The sequence below is a fragment of the Thamnophis sirtalis genome, unplaced genomic scaffold (genome assembly GCF_051295495.1).
Source record: "Thamnophis sirtalis isolate CommonGarterSnake01/CBP01778 unplaced genomic scaffold, rThaSir2_p1.2 scaffold_13, whole genome shotgun sequence".
Classification (NCBI taxonomy): Eukaryota; Metazoa; Chordata; class Lepidosauria; order Squamata; family Natricidae; genus Thamnophis; species Thamnophis sirtalis.
In genome coordinates this window covers 16936181-16952367 of record NW_028261393.1, presented here as the reverse complement: position 1 = coordinate 16952367, position 16187 = coordinate 16936181, and the positions used below count along the sequence as shown (strand labels likewise).

At 39.6% G+C, this 16187-nt stretch overlaps 1 protein-coding gene across 2 annotated transcripts in view; it reads left to right on the top strand.

Moving 5' to 3' along the window:
- The window catches only part of FAM76A (family with sequence similarity 76 member A), a 30780-nt gene that overhangs the window by 1359 nt on the left and 13234 nt on the right, over nucleotides 1-16187 (top strand). For both annotated transcript variants that reach the window (XM_014074802.2, XM_087727830.1), the window contains exons 2-6: nucleotides 3434-3498; nucleotides 8543-8597; nucleotides 9851-10003; nucleotides 11280-11437; nucleotides 12333-12419. In XM_014074802.2, the coding sequence (XP_013930277.1) occupies nucleotides 3434-3498; nucleotides 8543-8597; nucleotides 9851-10003; nucleotides 11280-11437; nucleotides 12333-12419 (518 nt within the window). The remainder of the gene's footprint in view (nucleotides 1-3433; nucleotides 3499-8542; nucleotides 8598-9850; nucleotides 10004-11279; nucleotides 11438-12332; nucleotides 12420-16187) is intronic.

The window sequence follows — 16187 nt, the reverse complement described above, 5'->3', positions numbered from 1 at the left end:
TCGTCTTATTTAATTTCAGTTCCAGCTCTGTTTATGGCAATGCATTTAACCTGGTTGTTGATTTAATCCTGTTTTGTTTGTACAGGACACTAAATGCTGAAAAATCAATAACACAATCAAGTTTAATACATTATATCAGTGTATTGTATCTGACTTGAAAATCAGGAATTTGGTAGCATCTTTTCTGATACAGTAACAGATTTTATTAAAAGGCAGAAGCTTTTGGGAGTTGCATTTGATTAAGAAAACTGTTATTCTTGAAAGCTTTTGCCTTTACATATGTAGCAAATCAGCACCTCCCCCCAGAAGAATGAAATGTTTTGGGAAATATTAAAAAGCCAGAATATTATATTTTCCTAAAGAAGAAATGGAGAAAACATGCTCTTAAAGACAGAAAGCAGTATTTCTTAACAGCCCCCAGCAGATATTTTATACATTAAGAAAGATTGGGTCAGCCTATTCAGAAACCAGCCCCAGTTTTCCTGCCCCAAGCAGAAACTGAGGAAACCACCTTTTAGAAATGCAGATTTGGTAATCCAGTCACAAAGACTGGGTCAAGAGAGAAACTCAGATAAGCAACAAACAAAAGGTTGAAAAAATTAGCTCAGACAAACACCTAGGATTTGCATTTTTTCTTTTGCCTATAGAGCCAGCAACATCACCCCTACATGACCCCCATAGGAATCTGACAAACAATAGAATATTAAAAGGCATGTTTTGGCACAGGAAGCTCAACTACAAAACCCAAAGAAGGTATAAAAATCCACCCATTTTGTCAGCTGCCCAGAATCACATGTGATTTTGCTTCATCAATAAACCATCTTTCCAATCAGCCTCCATGTTTCCAATGTCTCTCTCCCAGCTTGGAACTGAACCAGAGGGATTTTCCTCCCAACACATAAAATATGTAAATCAGAAAAGGTGCTATTGATTCCTTCTGGTTTTTCTTTGATGACCTAGACTGATACAACTCCCCATCGGAACTGGTTAAGTGTGACCTGATTGTGTATTGTGTAAACATTACCAGTGAGTAGTCTAAGCCTCCACAGTTGGATAATGTGACTCATTACATCAGCCTTCTCCACTACTGTCCTTCCCTAATATGTCCTAGCTTCATTTTGGAGAGCTGAAATCCAGCATATTTCGAGGGCATCAGGTGTAGGAAAGCTGTATGGAACTGTACTGAGATTTATCTTAAATTTAACCATTCTTGTCAACCAGTCATAATGGCTTGTAGATTAGTACTGTACACACCTAGCTAATTATAGTTGATTCAACAAATTCTGGTTAATGAAAGCATGATTTAATGATATGTGAAATCAGCTTCATATGACTGCTGTGCTACACTGGTTCTCCAGGTTTCATATCTCTAAGGAGGAAATGTATTGAAAAGGAGATGAAGGGTGTCCTGAAACTAAGGCCAGTGCCCCAGTGCTGATTTCTAACCTTTTCTAGAGCCCAGGCATCAAACCTGTGGCATCACGTGACATATGATGTTTTTTCCTTTGCAGAGATGAATGGACGTGGTCCGCACGTGGTGCATTCAGCCCGCTGGCCACCAGTTTGACACTCCTGTCCAACCATCATTGTGCCCATATAATAATCAGGAAGATGGGTTTTTTTTAAAAAAAAATCACCTTAATGGTGTGAAATAGCAATATAACTTACTAGTGAGAAAATTGCCCTCATAATTCATAAATATATGTATTTACCTGTGAATAGATTCCACTAATTTCAACAATACCGTATTTTTCGGAGTATAAGACGCACCAAGGTTTTGAAGAGGCAGTTTTTTTTTAAAGAAAGTAGAGAGGGAGAGAGAGAGAAATACAATAGGTAGGTGTGGTAGAGAGAGAGTAGGGAGAGAAGGAGAGTAGGGAGGGAGGGGGGAGAGAGAGAAATACAGTAGGTAGGGAGAGAGAGAGAGTAGGGAGGTAGATAGATGTTTCCAGGTGTATTTATCTATGTGCTGGAGAAGGAAATCACTGACAACCTGCAGCACCTAAAACCTTGTTTCTGCTGGCACAGCACTTGATCAGTGTAATTCTCATCAATCACTCTAAAGAGCTTTCCGAAAGGAAAAAAAAAGTTTTTGCACTGCAAACCTCCCCAAAACGGCCCGTTTTTTATGAAAACGGGCCCGTTTTTCTCAAATAAAAGGCATGAATAGCCTTGGGGGGCGGCTTGCAGAGTGCTCCCGGGGGAGCGGGGGGCCAAAAATGAGGAAAAAATGGCCCATTTTTTGTCAAAAAAATTGCACGCATAGCCTTATGGGGGCTTATAAAGTGCGGCTGGGGGAGCAAAAACAGTTTTTTGCTCATTTCTGCCCTCTCCAGCCCTCAGGAGCTCTCTGAAAGCCTCATACAGGCATGGCCATTTTTGTGAAGGGAGCGGTGCTTTGGGAGGCAAAAAAATGCTGTATTCAATGTATAAGACGTATCCAGATTTTCAGCCTCTTTTTTGAGGAAAAAAGGTGCATCTTATACTCCAAAAAATACGGTACTTATTTCTAAAAAAAAAATTGATTATTTGGGCCATGGATGATGAGAGATTACCTTGGAATGGTAATTTGGAATTGAATGAACAGATTCTTTGTGGTTTTAACCCTATGACCATTTAATAGTTTAGCTATTCCTCCATGCACTTATTGTTCATTAGCCACTGATTTAATTAAGTTGTGTTATCCAGCAAAATAAATTCTGAATGGTGCTTGTTAAATTAGATTTGGGGTATAGTCATTGCGAGTTATTACCTTTTTGTATACCATCCTTGTACTAAATTGTTCCTGTTTGAAACTGGTGTACAATACAGTCTATACAGTCATAAGATCTAGGCAATAAAATTAATACTGTAGATAAATATCCTGCAGAGGTTAAAACCAGTTAGATAAGAGTAAGAAGAACAATAATGTCTGATGTTCTGGATTAAATTAAACTGAAGGAGAAAAGGCTCCAGGAGGACAGTTTAAGGATGGGGGAAAATAATGGTTGATTAGAGGGAAGATTACTATTTCAGAATTCTTGGGGGCAAAACAGGATTTTAAGTGAATCATTAAATTGCATTGGATATTATTATGTTATGTTGCTTCAGTGATTTTCTTATTCTTTGTACTCTTGCTTAGAGTTCAATGCAGCTTTCTATGCTATGTGATACCTAGTGAAGTTTATAGTAAATGTCCATTGTTTCTTCTAATCTAAGGTACTGATTATGATCAAGAGCAGCTGTGTAAGAACCATAAATTTCACTATAAACTGCTTCCTAGGGAGAGCCTTTATTATTCTTAATAACAGCTAAATTCAAGCAATCCATTGATTTAAGATATATGGGACATTATCTATGCTATTTACAGTAAAATTTCCTTGGTCCTGCTGATGCTTTTCTCTGGGAATTTGTATACATTTCTAGTCTTTTTAACCCATCCTTTCTTCTTTAGGAATGTCGAATTGCACACCCAATGGTTAAATGTACCTATTGTAGAACTGAATTCCAGCAGGAGAGGTAAATATTGCATATGATAAATTATTAAGAAGTAGTAACATGAAATGACATGGGCGGGGGTTATGTTTGTATGGAAAACATCTGATGTTTTCCACACAAAAACTTTTTTACGATGTTCTCTTCTTTTATTTCCAATGTGTTTTGAATACCAGTAAATAGTTCTAAATGTTTTATGACTTGTTAATGTTCAGCCGGCAGAAGAACAGATACCTCACACTAGTGTTCTAAATTATGTTTATAGCAGTTTAGAGATAAATTCCGCTGAAAGAGATAGCACTTCCAAGAGAAGAAGTACGGGAAGTACTGCTTGCCTTCTATCCACATACGCAATGTTCCCTCTAATTTTTTTTCAGTGTGAGCAGAAAAGTATAGTGTTATAAAAGTATAGAGGAGCACAGTTTCATGCCTGAGCACCTAAGAGAGCAACAGTTTGAACTGCTGTCACGTCTGCTGGACATTTGCACAACATTCCAAGCGTCAAGCACCGATTGCGAGCGAGGTTTCAGCCTGATGAATGCCAGGCATGAAAATGTGCCACTCAAACACTATACTTTTCCACTCACACTGGGGGGGAAAAAGTGCCTCTGCTTAGCTTTTACATTGTTAGACTGGCTAGAGAGAGACATGGCACCAACAGCCTGGGTCCTGGCATTTTGCAGGCAACCTGTCCTCTCACATTCCTTTAGAATGCAACCCATCACATTTGAATTAGATTTTGCCATTTATCATCTTAAAATATAATCCTATTATTCTAAAATATGACTAACTCAATATTAAAAACTGTAAATATTTAATCTGATAACTAATAGCAATAATTGTTATTTAGTATGACTAAAATCAGTATTGATATATCAATATATTTATCAAAATTGACAATAAACACTAAAATAACAATACAAATATATAATGTGGAATATAAATATAATATATAAATGCAAAATAAATGTAATAAAATAATTTATCATGAAACTCTCCCCTTTTAAAGTAACGATCAATTAAATAGTCTAGCAAGTTTGGACTATGTGCTATATGTTATGTTATTTAAGAATATACATACTTCAGAATCAGATACAACATCCACATCATTTCGAACTGAGTCAATAAAATCATATGCCATGTCAAAACTATTTTAAATAAAGATATGAAATTAATCAAGTATTGCATTTATTTTTCAAAATGAATGTACGAATTTTTTATTATTTCAGTTTTGTACCCCATCTTTTCATCTCCAAGGCATTCAAAGCAGCTAACAGATTTATTTTAATTGAAATCTACTTAAAAACTGGTGTTATCACCATAATCTAATTCAAAAAGCCTGACTAAAAAGGGAATTATCCTTTTCTAAAACCAAAAAAGAAAGAACTGCAGTAGGATTGTATTCCATAGTATTTAATCAATGCATAGCTTTCAAATGTAATCCAAATTATATATCTAAACAACATTATAAATCATTTAAATATCAGAAGATTCCAGCATTGTTTTTTCTGATCTCTTGGCAGAAAGGATGTGTACTAGCATTTTATGGAATTTAAAATGATTAAATCCATGACACAAATTGCACAATAGGAAATCCAGGCCAGAATGCATTTAACTCATTGTATCACCGGGGACCAGAATTTAGCAGGCCCAGGAAAAAAAAAAGTAGGTAAGGCCACTTTATAGCTAAATTTGATACCATTAAAATTAAACAGGATTAAAATCTGTGGTTTATAATTTACCCAGTTGTGCCATGCCGCCCTCCCCACTCCTTTCGCTGGCGTTAGCCCGCTGCACCAAGAGGGAGGGGAAGAAACAGGAGGAGATACGCACGCAGCTAAGCACGCAGCAGCCTCGGCGTCTAAGCAAGCGAATCCACAGCATGCGCGCCTGCATGTCCGAGACAGGGCATAAAAAGGGAGGGAAAGGCGGGGAGGAGACGACCGGACCCAGCCCCATTTGGGGCGCCAGCTTGCACACAAGCAAGTCCCCCGGCGCAGGATGTGGAAAGGCTTTGTTGACAGGTCCGAAGCGCGGAGAATCAGGAGGTGCCACCCATGTGCAACCGCATAATAAATCGCACCGATTTCGCCCAAACTTAAAAAAAAATGTTGTTCAAGACTCCTGTTTAGCTGGAGGGGGTTTCATTCACAATTCCGTGGCCGTTCTACAGAGTGCAGAGAGTGCGGTCTGTGTCCGGCAAATGACCTTAGAGGGAACATTGCATGTATGATAGCTGTTATGAAAAAATTAAATTGAAATATTTTCTTCTCTATTGCTCCACTGCAACTGTAACACTAGTCATGACTCTAGAACAACTCATCCCTTCCTTTAGTAGCTCCCTGGGATGCTGTTAGTGTCAGCTCCAACTTTATGGAAGTTCAACTAGCATTGGCAGTAACTTTAGGATTGGGATTCCCATATATATGGCTGCATCCTCAATGAAGTCAGATGGGGATTTTTTTATGGCAGCTCTGTACATTCAATATGCCAAATTGCTATTGTGATTTGAACCCCAGATTTTGGCCAGAAGGGAATTAAAACCTACCATATCTGTATGCTTGAACTCTACGAACAATGGCAGCCAGCAAGATTACAGTAATTTGTAAAGATAGTTAGTCCTTGACTTAAACCGCAATTGAGACCAGAATTTCCATTGCTAAGCAAGATCTTTGTTAAGTAAATCACCCTGGATTTTATGACTTGCCTGTTAAGTGGATCAGGAGGTCGTTAAGCAAATCCTGCTTCCCCCATTAACTTCCAGGAAGATGATTGCAAAAGTCATAAATCCCAATCATTTCACCCCAGGACACTGTAACTGTTGTAAATATTTGCCAAGTGCCCAAATAGTGTGACCTTGGGAATGCTGCAATAGATACAAGAATGAGCACTTGCTGTAAATCACTTTTTTCAGGCCTGTTGTAACTTCAAAAGGTCACTGAATGGTTGTAAGGCAAGGACTGACTGTAAATGGAGATTTTGCAGTAATTCAGCTCTGTTGTTTAGAAGAATGCGTCACTGAATGAGTTCAGTGGGACTTCTTGGGAAAGGGATTATGGATTGCTACTTCAGTTATATTGATTTAAGAAGGAATTACTTTTGTGATAGGATTGCTGTATGCTGTAGATAGTAATTTTGGGAACTTTTAGCAGCTTCAGTTAATTTAAATATGAATACTTCAACACGCAATGCCTTCTCTTTGTATTGAGTTCTTAAATTGGGAGAATATTTACACTTTTACACCTAAAAACTGGACCTCAGGCATAAGTCATCAACAACCATATAATGAAGGGCACTAAACCTGTGGATTCCCAGATGTAGCCCATGATGTATTCATAATTATTAAGGGATAATGAAAAATGAAATCTAACCAACTGGAAATGGATATGTTTTATATAAGATAAAACAATGTGAAAGCCACAATTTTGCCTTCTCTATTTAATCAGTATACATTGGGGCTGTGCAGCTGTTCAGCTATAAACTCCTAAAGGTGCTTAGCATCTATTTGGAATCCCTTTTTAAAAATTACCTTTGTTTAAATCAAAATTCTTTTACATCAACTGACATTAGAGTTTGTAACTTTTATTTTAAAACCTGTACATCAGTCCATGTCTTAAAATAAGAGATAACAGAAATAAAAATTAAAAATATTCCAAGGCATTTGAACACTGAACAGGTGTTACAAGAATTCACTTATTTGATGTTTGAAACCCGGTTTATATAAGTTACAAGAAATAGCTTTCCAAGAAAGAAAGAAAAACCAGGATAATCCTCATTTTAGGAGGAGTGGCTAAGACACTGAGCTTGTCAATCAGAAAGGTCAGCAGTTTGGCAGTTCAAATCCTTAGCACTGCATAACGGAGTGAGCTCCCGTTACTTGTCCCAGCTTCTGCCAACCTAGCAATTTGAAAGCATGTAAAAATGCAAGTAGAAAAAATAGGAACTCCCTTTGGAGGGAAGGTAACAGCGTTCCGTGTGCCTTCGGCATTTAATCATGCTGGCCACATGACAATGGAGTCTTTGGACAGCACTGGCTCTTTGGCTTTGAAACGGAGATGAACACCATCCCCTAGAGTCGGGAACGACTAGCACATATGTGCGAGGGTAACCTTTACCTTTAATGTCCTCATTTGCTAGAGATCTTTATGGTGAACAAAGCCCTGGCTGCAAACTGGCTGCTTTCGGTGATTTATGAATCAGCTCATTGATTTTATGAGCGTAGTCTGATTTTTCTGCATAGTCGCACCTAGAAGTAACAGCTTTTGCAAACCTTTGATTCTTTGGCTCTGTAGCAAGCAGGTCAGTCTCTTTATCATAATTCAGTTTGCAAATCTGTTTAACTTTCTTTTTGAGCTTCTCAGCAAAGACATGATGCCTTAAAAGTTTTAATATCTGATTAATTTGAGAGGCTGCATCACTGGTTGTTCTAGTCTAGCTTAATGACAGAAATTGATGTCTTTTACCTCTTTGCAGAATTTCAAAAGATCCCCCCCAATACTTTTGGTGTGAACTCAATCTCCTTCTCCGGTGGAGCACAATATCGCATTCCCAGGAATGACAACACACACTTCGTGGTCTCCCTCTTTGCAGAGTGTAGCTGTTTCTGCAAAATGGAGAGCAGGATTAAAAACAAGTGCAGCCCGGAGCCCAATAGCTGCCAAAATGCTACTTCTTGTAACTCATCTCGAACATTGATATAGCTCACCCATTTGCATCCCTTAAAGCAGCTTCATCTTTTTCTGCAGTTGCTACACAATCCCAAGAGAATGATGCAGCCGCTTTAAGGGATTGCAAATAGATGCTAAATTTGCACTCCTGTATGTCTTAAAACAGGACTGTCAAACCCATGGCCCATGGTCCGGGTGCATCATGTGATGTCCACGCCCATGCCTGCTTTAGTGAAGGGAGGAAAAGTCGTGATACGTCACATGATGAGGCGGTGATGACACGAGTTTGACCCCCCCCCTTCTTAAACTAACCTTTGGAGATGGAATCTGAATAGCTGCATGGACCTAAGCCACATTGCCCGGTTTCATTTTTTTTAATACTCTTTTTTTTCTTTTGATAGTAAAACCAATACAATATGCAAGAAGTGTGCTCAGAACGTGAAACTTTATGGGACGGTATGTATTAAAACTCTTTTTTTTCTTTCAGCAATTTGGAATGGTTACCGATAATAAAAAATAATCACTAATAGAAGTAGCAATAGAGCAGAGAAAAAGTCATTCATAGAAATGTGTAGTATTATTATAAATTGCTATTAAATTCGTATGCTGCCCAACTCTCAACAAACTAAGGGTTAGCTGAAGTGGGTTGATAGCCTGGTAGTGCAATGTTTCTCAACCTCAGCTATTTTAAAATACATGGATTTCAACTCCGTAGATTCCCCTAGGCCAGGGTTGTTAAACTCGATGTCATTGGGAGCTGCATCAAAGTTGTGTTTGACTTGGGGGGGGGGGGGGGGGGGCTGGCCAGCATGATGTCACTTGTGTCAGCGGGCACGTGCGTTGGCTGAGTGCTCTTCCAATGAAAAAAGACTGTTTTCGGCTGGGACAGCCTCCTGCAACCCTCTGCCAGCAAAAATGGAATGGCAGGCGGTCCTCACAAGCTCCATTTTCACCGGCAAAGGCACCATAGGCCTGACGTTTACTATTTCTAGGGTGGCCCGCGGGCCAGATCTAAGCACCCCAGGGGCCAGATCTCTGGCCCCCAGGCCTTGAGTTTGACACCCCTGCCCTAGGTGGAATGCTGACTGGGGAATCCTGGAAGTTGGAAGTCCACATATTTCAAAGTTCCTGAAGCTGAAAAATACAATGACAGTAGATAGTATAACACTTAGTGATTTCTGGTAAACCATTATAGCTCATGTAGCTTGTAGTGAGAGTTGCTCAGAATGACTGACTGCTGATATATGTTTTCCATCACTGGCCCAGTGAGTGCTAAACAACTGAGGTGGTCACCAAGAATGTCTTCATGTAAGCCAGCTAAGGCATTTGAGTGTTAATTGAAGTTACATTCTTAAGTATATTTCTTAACATTTCAAGTGCCTAAAGATCTTTAAAGGTGCACTCTTGCTTTGTAAGTTTAAAACATTTTAGTAGAAAATAAGACTTTAAAAAAAAATTAAGCTGTGTGAGGGCTATAATACTGTTTCAGTATGTAAGAGGATTATTTTCCATGGTTGATCAAAGAAAAGTAACTATAGAGAAGTTAAATACTTGTGTCATTATCAGTCCCTCCATCTCCCCCCCTACTTTTACTTAATTATTTCATTGGAAAAAAAGCTTGGAATGCATAGTGAGGAGCAGTTGAGCAGGTGGGGATTATATTCCAAAGTGATGCTAATCCCCTTGTTTCATCTTCTTTATTACTTAAGCCAAAACCATGCCAGTACTGCAACATAATTGCAGCATTTATTGGCAACAAGTGCCAGCGGTGTACGAACTCGGAGAAGAAATATGGGCCACCCCATTCATGCGAACAGTGTAAGCAACAGTGTGCCTTCGACAGGAAGGATGATAGGAAAAAAGTGAGTATCTATGTATGTCCAGTTCAGGTAGTCCTCAACTTACAACAGTCCAGTTAATGATTGTTCAAAATTACAGAGGCACTGAAAAAACTAACTTGTGACTGTTTTTCACACTTGTGACCATTACAGCATCCCTATGGTCACATGGTCAAAATTCAGACGCTTAGACAACTGGTTCATATTTATGACCATTGCAGTGTCGTGGGGTCATATGATACACAGGGGTCACCTATGATGATGGCTCCCATCGTAAATGACACCTAAAAGGGCTCATGTTTCTACGGGTAGTCCTCAACTTGCAACCGTTTGTTTAATGACCGTTCAAAGTCACAACTGCTTTGAAGAAAGTTATTTATGACACTTTTTCACACTTACAACCATTGTGGCATCCACATGATCAAAGTCCAGACACTTAACCATTTGGTTCATGTTTGCGATGGATGGTCGCAGTGTCCCGGGGACATGGGATCAACTTTTGCGAACTTCCGACAAGCAAAGTCAATGGGGAAGCCAGATTCACTTGACAACTGGGTTAATAACTTATCAACTGCAGTGATTCGCTTATCAACTCTGGCAAGAATGGTCATAAAATGGGGATAAACTCACTTAACAAATGATTCACTTAACAAATTTTGGGCTCAATTGTGTTTGTGGGTCAAGGGCTACCTGTATAGAAAGGTTACTTTACTATAGGTAGATGTGAAGCACACTTAAATGTACCTGCCAGGATTCTGGCAGCAGGTGACTTTGGTGCTAGCCATTTTTTCTAGCTGCACCTCAGTCATTAAGACTAAACTGAAATCATGAATAACAAATTTTACAGCTTTTAGAGGGGAAAGCATTGCTTTTTCCCCCAATAAGGTGTGAGTTGAATAAAATATCATTTTCCTCAGGTGGGAATTGAAGAGTTGGTCTGAATTAAATAGCAGATTTTTTTATTTTTAATTTTTTTTTAATTTATTGGTTTTCAGAATGGGGTGATGGTTTCAGAATGGTTTTATTGGGAAAGATGGGTGAGCCTGTTTCTTTATTCCTGTTGGGTTCACATGCCTCTTCTATCCTGTTTTGGCAACATTTTTCAATTGTTTGGAACCACATTCAAATTTGCATTCATGTTTTCTCTGAAATGACCTTTTGATGCACATTTCTAAGCTGCAAACTATGTTTTATATCACACAATACTATAATATGCAGCCTGGTTTCCTCTCTGCACATGAATCTGTTGACAAAATCTATTAATAAAAAGCCATTTCTCTGTTGTTTTCCTTCATTTCAGGTAGATGGGAAGTTACTCTGCTGGCTTTGCACACTCTCTTATAAGCGAGTGCTACAGAAAACCAAAGAACAGCGTAAACATTTAAACACCTCCTCTCGGACAAGCTTGCCAGAAAAGGAGCAATATGGCCGACTTAACTGTGGCAGCCACTACAGCAGGTATCTTTGCTTTGCACACTGTTTTTTGGTGCTCATTCTTTTTAAATTCAGTGATCTTGCTGATCCTTATGCTAAGCCAGGGGTGTCAAATTGGCAGCCCGTGGGCTAAATACATCACCACCAGGCCATGCTCACCCCGGCTCCACAAAGGCAAAAAAGTCATGATACGTCACTTGACATCATGTGACATGATCAAGTTTGACACCCATGTGCTAAGCCAAGGTTTGCTTAAGTATAGCTCAGGGGTTGGCAACCTTAAACACTCAAAGAGCCACAAAGGTCCTTAAAAAAGCCCCCCATTCAATTCTGGAGCTGACTGGAAGTCTGGTTCCCCCACCATAGAGTCTCCTCCTAGCGCAGCGTCCCTTTTCCTCACCAAAAGCCCTATCAATTGTGTCCTAACCGAAAGCCCTATCAATTGTGGAGCCAATTGGCAACAGGGAGCCACAGCAGAGGGATGAAAGAGCCACCTGTGGCTCCAGAGCCACGGATTGCTGACCCCTGGTATAGCTAGTCTTCATTTAATAATGATTAAATTGCTAAATGATGTGGTTGTAAAATACAACATAATGTCACTGTGTCAACTTACAAAAGTTGTGACAGTTCCACTTACCATTGTTAAGCAAATATTGTGGGGCAGTTAGGCCGGACATCACATAGTCAGCATTCGTGAACTCCTGCCAGCTTTCCCCTATCATTGATGGATGTTACCTAGTTTGGGTAATGAAACATCTGAAAGAAAAGAGCCAAGCTTAGAGAGCACCAAGGACCCCTCATTTCAACCCTGAGCTTCAAACATCCTTTATTGGTAAGGGCTGAAAAATTTCAACTCGTGGTTTCGAATTGGCTAGTTTACAGGCTGTGGTTAATTTTTCCACTCTGCTCTTTTTTGCAGCCAGAAAACCTTATCTACATCTTCTATTCAGAATGAACTCCCAAAGAAAAAACCCAAGTTTGATGCCATATTAGCCAATGGGGACAGGTAAGCTACTTAAAGGGCTATTGGAGTTTGTCTTTATTTAAAAAAAGAAGGGAAAGAAAGCATGTGAATACACATTCTGGTGTTTCCAGATGAAAAGTAGAAGTTCCTCAAAATTAATCGTGGGTCATTCTGAAAAGGAAGATGAAGACACCCCTGTTTCTCCTTCCCCCAGCCCACCCTCCATGCCACAATTTCACTCATATGTCTCCTGCAGAGCTGCTCTTTGCCTCCACCTATGGAGGCTCTCATTGGCTTGCAAACCATTTAAAGACAGGCTTTTCAATAGGCCTGTGAGACAGGAAAAAAAATCAATGCAGTGTGCTCTCCCCTGTCCTTTATGATTTGTCTTGTTCAGTCTTTCTATTTATGTAACAGAACTGTGCATATTAACTGTGCAAAATAAACATAACGTTTATTTTACTCTGTGTATATTGTAGTTCAGATACTCAAATTATTTCATTTATATCAACTCAGCACAGGTAGGCCTCCTTTAGTGACCACAATTGGGAGCAGTTATTCCATTGTTAAACATTACACCTACCTAAGCAAAACATCATACTTTAGAATAGAATAGAATTCTTTATTGGCCATGTGTGGTTGAACACACAAGGAATTTGTCTTGGTGCCTATGCTCTCAGTATACATAAAAGAAAAAATACATTTGTCACGAATCATAAGTTGCAACACTTAATGATAGTCATAGGGTACAAGTAAGCAATCAAATCATACTACGAAACAATCATTATAAATCGTAAGGATAATGGCAAGAAAGTTACAGTCATAAGGGGGAGAAAATGGGTGATAGAACAATGAGAAGATTAATAGTAGTGCAGACATAGTGAATAGTTTGACAGTGTTGAGGGGATTATTTGTTTGGCAGAGTGATGGCGTTCAGGGAAAAACTGTCCTTGTGTCTAGTAGTTCTGCTTTGCAGTGCCCTATAGCTTCGTTTTGAGGATAGAAGTTGAAACAATTTATGTCCCCATAGAGATTCGTACCCTCACCACCCTCCAGGCCTTCCGCATAGCCCTTAAAAGCTGGCTGTTCCGACAGGCCTGGGGCTAAAGACTTGCAACCCCACTCGAATGGTATGACTGTTGTGCTTTTAACGGTGTATGGTTTTCATGTTTGTAACTTGTCTGTTTTTCCCCTCCCTTGAATTGTGAGCCGCCCTGAGTCCCCTCAGGGAAAAGGGCGGCATACAAATAAAGTAAAATCTAAAAATCTAAATGTCTAGGGTGTGAGGGGTCTGTAAATATTTTCACAGCCCTCTTTTTGACTCATGCAGTATACAGGAAGAACTTAACAAACTCACTTCCCCTTAGGTTAAAGGAAACATCACATGACCACAACTTATGATTTGATTTTCCCCTTCTCTATTAACACTACTTGTTGCAAGCCAGTTGCAGAGCACATAAATGATGATCTTTCAACTGGGGGATGCTGCAGTGGTTGTAAATGCAATGATTATTCACAGTTATTGTTTTAAAACCATCAGAACTTCAGTCATTCAACGAGGCAGGCATTAAGAAAGGACTGCCTGTAATTGTTAAGTTAAAACTTGCAGAGCAGTCTAGCATTGTTATCCACAGGGCGGGGATGAAGGCTGAGGAAGCAAAGCTACTCTATGGAATCCTCCTTTATCATGGCCTCCAGTCTGCCTGGAGAGTCCTTGGTGTTGTACTCACAACATATCTGAAAAATATCCGATTGGGGGAACTTGGCCCGTGGCCACCAAGAGTGGACATTCTGACACAAGAATTTAATTAAGAGCTTCCCAGGACACTCCTTGGCCTAACGCTGTACCATATTCAACTGCAAGTTTGCAGGTTTGCATTTAGGCGCAAATGATCAGGCTCAAATTATTCTTGTTTGAACCAATTTTATGAAAACCAACTTTGAACCAACTCTCTGGAGAAGGCTGTAATGTTAGGAAAAATGGAAGGAAGGAAGAAGAAGAGCAAGGTGGGTGGACTCAGTTACAGAGACAATGAGTGGACTGTTGGGGGGAGGGAGAGATATGGAAAAAACCAATTAAGGATAGATCATCTTGGAAAAAATCTATGTGGTTGCCAGGAGTCAGAAACTACTTGATGACATAATCAGCTTGCAGCTAATCTCAACAAATATTTATGCAGATTCTCAGTCGTGTTTGTCTCCAAGGTGCTTTTTCAAGAGTCAACTGGACTTTCTGGTCCAGTTGTCTCTTGAAAAAAGTACCTTTGGGATCCAAAAAATATTCTTCAGTTTATGTAAGCAAACATAGTTTCTGGGTATCAAATTATCTAAAACCAAAGTATTTCAAGCCTCTATATTAAATTATAGAGGCACCTCTTAAAGTTTTGCATCATCTGAAATTTTCAACATTATTAATATCCCTACAACTTCTAGAGTACTTTTGGGGGAGGCGTGGAAACCAGCTTAGCCTAGTGGTTAAGGCATCAGGTTAGAAACCAGGAGACTGTGAGTTCTAGTTCTAAACAGGAAAGAGGACTGGGTGACTTTCGGGCAGTCACTTACCTCACAGGGTTGTTGTTATGAGGGAAATGAGAGGAGGGAGGAATGTTATTTATGTTCACTGACTTGCGTTACTTATAAAATAATAATGGCAGGATAATCTAATATGTGCACAAATAAATTTGATTGGAAGTCCTTGCAGTGTTCATACATAACCACTGGAGGGCAGCCATAAACTGTGAGAAAGAAATTACAAGTGGTCCTCGACTTACGACCACCATTGAGCCCACATTTTTTTCTTGTTAAATGAGACATTTGTTAAGTGAATTTTGTTCCATTTTACAACCTTTCTTGCCTCAATTGTTAAGTGAACGACTGCAGTTGATAAGTTAGTAGCTTGGTCGTTAAGAGAAATCTGACTTTCACACTGACTTCGCTTGCCAGAAGGTTGCAAAAGGGGATCACATGACCTTGGGGCCCAACAACAGTCATAAATGTAAGCCAGTGGCCAAGCATTGAATTTTGATCACATGATCATGGGGAATGCTGCAAAGGTTGTAACTGAAAAACGGTACTAGGTCACTTTTTTCAGTGTTGTAACTTTGAAAGGTCACTAAATGAACTGTTGTAAATTGAGGACTGCCTATACTGGCTTGCACTCAAGCAAAGTTGAGTCAGCAGGAATCTGACTGCAACTATTCTTGCACTCAGGCATGCAAGATTTCTGTCCCAGACCTGTCTGTGATATGGAGGTTAATACAGCAGGAAATTGCATCAGGTTTGCATCAGATCGGCAAACTTGGAAGGTGACTAGGCCTTCGTTTAAGCTGAACAATCCAGCCTTGTTTTTAAGTACAGGTATTCCTCAACTTACACTACAATTGGGACCAGGATTTTTGTTGCTAAGCAAAGTGGTTGTTAAGTGAGCCATGCCTGATTTAAAACCCCTTTTTTTAACCACAGTTTTTAATCAAAATCACTGCAGTTATGTGAATCAAGCGCTTGTTAAGTGATTCCACCTTTCCCCATTGACTTTACTTGTTGGAAGCCAGCTGGTGGCCATCAAGGGACCCCAGGATGTTGCAGCCATTGTAAATACATGCCAGTTGCCTTGTGCCTGAATTTTGATTGTGTGCCTATGGAGATGCTCCAGTTGTCATAACTGCAAGGACCATCCAGTTAGGATTTTTTGTGACATTGTTAGTTGCAAAGTCATATCCGACCCATCACAACCCCAGGGACAATTTTCCTCCAGGCCTTCCTGTTGTCTACCATCCTCTGGAGCCCATTTAAGCTCAGGCCGACTGTTTT